The sequence below is a fragment of the Balaenoptera musculus genome, chromosome 19, assembly GCF_009873245.2.
Source record: "Balaenoptera musculus isolate JJ_BM4_2016_0621 chromosome 19, mBalMus1.pri.v3, whole genome shotgun sequence".
NCBI lineage: Eukaryota > Metazoa > Chordata > Mammalia > Artiodactyla > Balaenopteridae > Balaenoptera > Balaenoptera musculus.
Genome location: NC_045803.1, coordinates 14,119,461 through 14,127,118, shown reverse-complemented (window position 1 = coordinate 14,127,118; position 7,658 = coordinate 14,119,461). Strand labels below are relative to the sequence as shown.

General features: G+C 47.6%; 1 protein-coding gene across 1 annotated transcript; it reads right to left on the bottom strand.

The window, feature by feature from the left end:
• Positions 1-413: 413 nt before the first annotated feature.
• Positions 414-5,704, bottom strand: LOC118885459 (F-box only protein 27-like). Its single transcript, XM_036834095.1, has 6 exons — positions 5,353-5,704; positions 5,033-5,147; positions 4,861-4,956; positions 1,437-1,572; positions 638-766; positions 414-473 (listed from the first exon to the last, which is right to left on the bottom strand). The coding sequence occupies exons 1-6, from the start codon at positions 5,702-5,704 to the stop codon at positions 414-416; spliced, it is 888 nt and encodes a 295-aa protein (XP_036689990.1).
• Positions 5,705-7,658: the final 1,954 nt, after the last annotated feature.

The following is a 7,658-nucleotide window of genomic DNA, read 5'->3' as shown; positions in this document are numbered from 1 at the left end:
ATTACCTATGATTGGCCGATATATTCCTGATTTATTCTTTCCATGCTTGAAAAGAATTTCAAAATAACAAAATAATTTTATACACCATACAATTCAGGGTAAGGCTGGACTCAGGGGACCACTTGATTTTTCACAGGGTGGGCAGAACCCTCTGTCCCCATACATTTTTTTGAGGTAGTTTGACTTTCAGCTCTGAGTCCTGATCCCAGTCTTGAAACGCCATGGGGTTAAGTTCACCACCCGTGGGGGCTGGAATTTTCTCAGCCATAGGAATGAGCTTCTAGGAGACAAGGGTAGAGGGCACTGGGGCTGAAACAGAGGGCCTGGTGTGGGTGGAAGGTGAGAAGTCCTCTCATGATCCAGTGTTTCCCTGTGCTCATCACTGCGTCTCCACTCAGTAGAACAGGGGCTGCTTAGAGCAGCAGCAGCCGGTAAATCTGATGGAGGAACTTTCTTATAGTAGCTTCCAGAATCTGAAGACAGGGCCCAGTAGAAACTTCAACCGGATCCAGGAGATCCCAGGATGTCAGGGAGCTACAAGCCCTTGATTACTGAGATGGCCCTGCCAATGGGCCCAGCTCCTGGGAGGCACGGTCAGGTAGTTTTCAAGGACAGCCCTCGACTAGGACACACAGACCTGCACGATGACACTGGAATTCGTCACAGAGATTCCATACTGCTCATTTCTGAATTCCAAGTCCCAGGTGCAGCATTCAAAAGACACAAAGCGAACGCCCTTCTTGAGGTTGGAGAACACGTGGCTGACCTGTAGGAAGGAAAAGAGATAAGCTTCAATGTGACATAGGCTTCCTCTCAAAAGCTGAATTGGGGTCCTCAGGTAGGTGGTATTTTCCATAGATGGCTGTGACAATGTCTCCACAGGTACTTCTAGAATCATGCCACTCCTTATCCAAGGATAGGGTCTAATTCCTGTTCCCTTGAATCTGGGCAGGTTTCCTTGTAACCAAGAGTGTGGTGGAAATGACGCTGAGTGACTTTTGCTGAGTGACTTCCAAGGCTGGGTCAGAAAGGCAATGCAGCTTCTGCTGGTTTCTCCAGAAGCCTCATGGTGGAGGCTTGAGCCACCAAGAAGCAGCTGACTGCCCTAAAGCTGCCATGCTGTGAGGAAGCCCAAACTAGACCAAGCAGAGAGATCCCATGGCCAAGCTCTGAGACTAAACCAAGAGATGCTTGGCCAGCCACCAGCCGTATACACACTCACATCCTGCCCTGCCCTTTGGCCCCAGCCAGTGTCTGAAGGCAACTACATGAGAGAATGGAGCCAGAAGCACCCAGCAGAGCCCTACTTATAGAAACCACGAGAGGTGATAAAATGAGTTCTGATGCTATTAAGCCACTATATTTGAGGGCAATTTTTTATGCAGCAATAGATTATCATAAGCCTCACTGTCCTTTCCCACACCCCAGAGACTCACCCGAGGAGAGACGCTGTTTCTCCACTTCCAGATGGGAAAAGGCAAAGGAGAGAAATGATCCAGGATGGCCTGGTTGGCATCTAGAAGTCGGACAGTTAGCTGATATATACAGTCAGTTCTTTGTTGGTCCTTCCGCCTGTGGGAGAAGGGAGACCTTGAAGGCTGGACTTGCCTTCCCATCTCTTTGGGGGTCTGCCTGCTTCACGTGAATGGCCTTCCCATGTATGCAAGTACAAAATAGTTTTGTGATCCCCGGGACTGACACCATTAGTGTCACTTAGGAGTTTGGCCCCTCCGCATACCCAATTAATCCGTCTGCACTAAACTCTCTCCCCAGCTGGTCTGCATGCACATTCATTTCAGAAGTAATGACCTAAAGCCGTGCTCTTCAGGGTACCTCCTCCCATATTATTTCTCATTCTATATTTCACTGGTGGCAAAAGATGTCATTTCCAATGTGTACAACTGTGATGTTTTAAGATACAATTTTCTTATCAGCCATTTACAAGCATCCAGAGGAATCTAGATAAATTGGTGATGGGCTATCCAGCAATATTCAAAGACACAACATCCAATGTCCTTCAACGGTAAATGGATAGATTACGGTATATTCATGTAATGGAATATTATAAAGCCATGAAAGTAAACTAACTGCAGCTACATACAATTATGGATGAATTTACAAATGTGTTATTGATTGAAAGAAGCCAGATACAAACTATATACTGTATGACTCAATATGTATTAAGTACCAAAATGGACAAGACTGATCTATGGTAACAGAATTCAGGATGGCGCTACCCTTGGGTTGAAAGTGATGGGGAATGGTGCATGAGGGATGCTGAGGGTGGGGTTTGCTGGCAACATTCTGTTCTTGATTTAGCGAATGTATTCACCTCGTAATAATTCACTGAGTTGCACACCAAGACGTGCATTTTTGATGTTAGAAATTAAAAATTTAAAAACAAGAGTAATAGGTGGTATAAATACACAAACAAGTAAGTATCTCCTTTTACAGAGATTTCACATCACTCCACTTCTTGGACTTAGATGTCCATTCTACTTCTCCCACAGAATTTTGTCCTAATGTAGTACTAATATATTTTTAAATTCTTCTCACTTACCTTTCATACTGTTTGTGCCAACCCCCCCCCCGCCCACACACACACTCAAAGAATATAATTAGAAATTTAAAATTTTTCCTGTGACCATAAAACTCTAAGCATTAACATTTTTTCTTTTGGATTAAATTATTTCCTACTAGCGATTCCCAGACATTGCTGCAGATTGGACTCATCTGGAATCTTGAAATGATACCTTATAGAAAAGCATTTAGACCTGTCCAAAGGTAACGTCTTTGCTGTCCACTACTGGGAGGTAATCTCTGGACCCTTGGACTGTTATGTCTGACGGGAGTATCTTTGTTCACCTGGGGACCTTGCGTCACATTGAATAGCCTGCCAATATGATTTGGTGGGGGCTGGCCACATCCACATAGATAGTCTATAATGGGAGCAAACCACAGCAGGAAGACCAACAATGTGACTTAGGATGCCTCACGCAATATCAGTTGACCTGGAGGCTGAGATGAAACACAGGATAAAGCCCCTATAAACTCAGGTGAGCTTCCCTGGTTGGCAATATTCCATGGGTACTGTCACCCAGGGAGGCCAGGACAGTCATGTGTCCTGACCCCATGCGGAGAGGGCAATGGAAGTCTGGTATCCCCTGGATGCTGCCCTGTGATCGTCCCCTTGGCTAATTTTAATCTGCATATTTTCCATGTAATAAACTAATTGTATAATAGTTTCCATTCAGTTCTGTCTTTCTAGTCAATTACTGAGCCTGAGGGTGGCTTTGGGAATCCTCCAAACTGGCAGTTGGAAGGTGGTCTTGACACTGTGCCCTTTAACTTCATAGTTGGCTCTAAACTTCTCACAGATGTTGATGCCTGGCTCTCTCAGCCTAGACACTCTATTTAATTGGTATAGAGTGTGACCCAGATATTGGGAGTTATAGATATTTTGGGTGATGTATGACAAAACTGGGGAGTCACTGATTATTACAATCAACTGGTACACCATTGCTCAAAGCCACACAACCATGCTACAATAGTTTGATAAAGGATTAAATTAAAAACAAAAGTTGATTGGAAATACACCTCCTAAAGATATGGATTTGCAGAGGGAGGAAGTTTACGGTGCCTTGATTGAAAGTGAATGTGGTAAGGCCAAAATTTTAAATGGTCACTTTTCCTGTCTCTCAAGTAGTCTTTACATCTGGGTACCACGCAACACAGTGAGGGACTTTCATTTTCTGTAAAACTGAAGAAGGATTGTGAGATAGGAATTGGGAAAGGATAACTATATGATGCTCCCACTATCGATGTGAACTGTAGTGAGTTGTTTTAGAACAAGGAACATAAAACTGTAGAAGACTTGGATTTTACCTTGCTTAAAATCATCTGGGTCCTGTATCCCCTGGAAGGTGCTCATGGACCCCAGTTTCAAGACCATCACTACAGAGCACAAGGGTCAGACAAGTATGAGTCTAATGCCAGGCCCTGCCAAGTCTTAGCTGTGCCACCAGGGAAAAATCACCTCCCCATTCCGAACTTCTCAGTTTGAGGTTCCAAAAATAATTTTCCCACAGGATCAAGGATCATGAAGGGTACTGAAACAGCTCAAACTTCAAAGCACTGGCTTTGTGTTTGACATATAACCCTACCTTATAAAGATAGGGAAACTGAGGCACACTGTGACTTGCCCAAGGCCACAAAGCTGGGAAGCCAGGGTTTGAACCTGAGAGGTTCTGGCTCCAGAATCTGACCTTTAGCCAACTCTCCTATCTTGCCTCCTCCTAAACCAAGGGGCATCTCATTCACAGACAAGACTTAGTTGGGCCCAAGTCCTCTGTATAGGATCCAAACTGGCATCTTCCAATCCAGGTCCCTTTGGGGGTTAAGGGATGGGTTCAGGGAATGTACTCTGCTAAGTACCAAAGTTATGATGGTGGTTAAGTCTCATTTCCCTACCTGCTTTATCCTAAGGGGCTGTTAGGAGGCCTAAATAAAGTCACCCAGGGACTTCCCTGGTGGCGCAGTGGTTAAGAATCCACCTGCCAATACAGGGGACATGGGTTCGATTCCTGGTCGGGGAAGATCCCACATGCCACGGAGCAACTAAGCCCGTGCGCCACAAATACTGAGCCTGTGCCCTAGAGCCCGTGCTCCGCAACAAGAGAAGCCACAGCAATGAGAAGCCAGAGAACCACAACGAAGAGTAACCCCTGCTCTCCACAACTAGAGAAAAACCCACGTGCAGCAACGAAGACCCAACGCAGCCATAAATAAATAAATAAATAAATAAATAAATTAATTAATTAATTAATTAAAAAAATGGGCTGTTTTTATCATCACACTCACCAGTCAGAGACACAAATCTCAATCTTTCCACTGTCCAGGAGTTCTGGCCAGAAACCCTCCTTCTCCAGGTCCAACACTTGCTTCTTGTGATACCCCCTAGGAAAGAGGGAGAAAGGTCAATGAGGACCAGGCAAGTACTCAACAACCGCCCTTGGGGAATAGGGACATTCACCTGTAGGCAGACAGGAAGCTGGTTAGCATATAGGCACTAGGTATGACCTCCGAGTTTTCCTCCTCCGCCGCCCAGCCGTCTTCACTGCTCAGCACCGTCCATTTCAGGAAACCTTCTGTTAAATGAAAACGGTTTTTCCCCACGTTCCTTGCCATCCCACCCACCCAGGGATAAGTCCCCTGGGGTTTCCCGCGGGGACCTGCACCTCCCGCTCCTCCCTTGGGATCCAGTTCCACGCCACCCACGGAGTCCAAGCGCCCCCCGCATCCGGCCCCTCCCACCTGCTCCCTCGAGGAGGACCCCTTTCCTGGGCTCCCCACCTTCGCCCTTGGGGTTCCGGAGGAGGTTGCGTCCTATGGGTCGGAGCTCGCAGAAGCGACCCAGGACGCAGGGCCTGGGGTCGTCGGCGGGGGGCAGGCAGGTGCGGAGGACGGGCCACAGGGCGGCGTGGTCTCGGGCCAGGATGTTCAACCACAGGGCCTGGCAGTCCACCAGGTCGCGCCAGCGCCGGCACACCCGGCGGCAGCGCCCGAGCAGCACGTGAGGGGGCACGTGGCTCAGCACCATCTCGAGCAGCTCCGTGGGCAGCTGGCCCAGACCCAGCGCCTCCTCGGGTTCAGGCTCCAGCGCGGAAACACCGACTAGCCAGTTCCTGGAAGCCGAGGCACCCATGGTCTCCTCTCCAGGCTCGGCTGCCACTGTGGGAGAGCCAGTGTCAAAACGTCAGAGACCTGCAGCCATGACAGCCCGCCCCTGCCAGCTACACCCCAAGACTGTCACCCCCCAAAGCCCGTCAGCCGCCTCCCCGTCCTCACCACCCCCGGCCCCATCCTCAAGTCCCCAGACTCCCAGCCCGTCCTTGCCAGGGGACCACTGCAGCTCCCTGCAGCCAACCCCTTCTGTGGCCTCACTGACCCCTTGGAGTCCTACCCTGCATCTCGGCCAGTGCTCCTGGAAGGCTGGCCTTCACCTTGTTTCATGTGCCCCCATCTCTAAGTCTGCCCTTTTTATAGGCCTGCCCCTCCCTAACACCCAGCACCACCCACACCCCTGCCCCTCCCCCTGCCCCTCCCCCTGCCCCACCTTACCTGTCTCCCAGTCTCTGCCTGCCCCTCCCTTCTCACTGTCGTGCCCCCTCCTCCCTTCACCTTGCACTAATTTACAAGCCAGCCCTTTCCCCCCCCCCCACCCCCCGTATTCTCTAGATACCCCCTCCATCAGACTGTATTTAGACTGGGGGGTTAATATGGAACCGAATGCCACACGGAAGACGTTGTCGGACGTTTATCAATACAAATGTTCTAGAAATTATATGAAGTTCCTAAAATTTGAAATATCCTGTTATGTGGTCAGTCATAATCCTAGTTATTATCTTAAAATGTTGTATGTCACGGAAACAGCCAGATTTCCTTGACAATTGCATTGTAATCGGTCTTCAACCATGCTTTTTAAGTCTTTTGTCATTCATAGACAGTTATTGTCTTACTCTGATGCTTTTACAAACATGCTTGTAGATGAGTTGCTTTTACACTACAAAACTAAATTAGACTTGGTAGCAAAGGGACTTTCACTTTGTATGATGGTTATTTCAGAAATGACTCTCTTATTTATTTTTATTTGTTTATTTTTGGCTGCGTTGGGTCTTCTATTGCTGCGTGCGGGCTTTCTCTAGTTGCCGCGAGCGGGGGCTACTCTTCGTTGCGGTGCGTGTGCTTCTCACTGTGGTGGCTTCTCTTGTTGTGGAGCACGGCTCTAGGCGGGTGGGTTTCAGTAGTTGTGGCACTCCGGCTTAGTTGCTCTGCGGCATGTGGGATCTTCCCGGATCAGGGATGGAACCCATGTCCCCTGCATTGGCAGGCGGATTCTTAACCACTGCACCACCAGGGAAGTCCCAGGAATGACTTTTATGGAAGGCTTCTGAGGAAGTGGTAATAGGGTCTCCTTTAACTGTCTCACCATCAGTTGAGTCTCTTCTAAACTCTCAGCACACCCAGCACAATTCTATAAGCCAACTAACTTCTTATGAAGTATTGTTGCTTTCTGCACCTAATACTACCCTGGTTTTCCTTTTCCTTTTCTTCTTTTTTTTTTTTTTGGCTGCGCCGTGACAGACTTTTAGTTCCTGACCAGGGATCGAACCTGGGTGCCCGGCAGTGAAAGCACCAAGTCCTAATCAGGGAATTCCCTGGGAATTCCCAATATTACCCTGGTTTGATGTAATAACATTAATCTTGCAACTTTGCTTCCAGCATCACAGCAAGAAAAAAATCATGATTGCATTTTGTTAACAGATTATATTCTCGCTCCCAGGAATGACTTACAAGAAGTCCCTGTTGATAATGCTGATGTAATTAGATTTTACAGATGGGTCGTACTTAAGGGATGAGCAGGGACATTACCGAGCTGGATATACAATAACGCCCACAGTGGACATAATTGAAAGCTCTTATTTACCAGAAACAAAGTCAGCACAACATGCCAAATTAATTTCCTTAACTCTAGGATGTCAATTAGTTAAAGACCAGGTAACAAATACTTATACTGACAGTTACTATGCTTTTGTAGTGGTACACAACTTTGGAATGCCATGAAAACAATGAGGCTTTTAACAACTTCAGGGCAACCT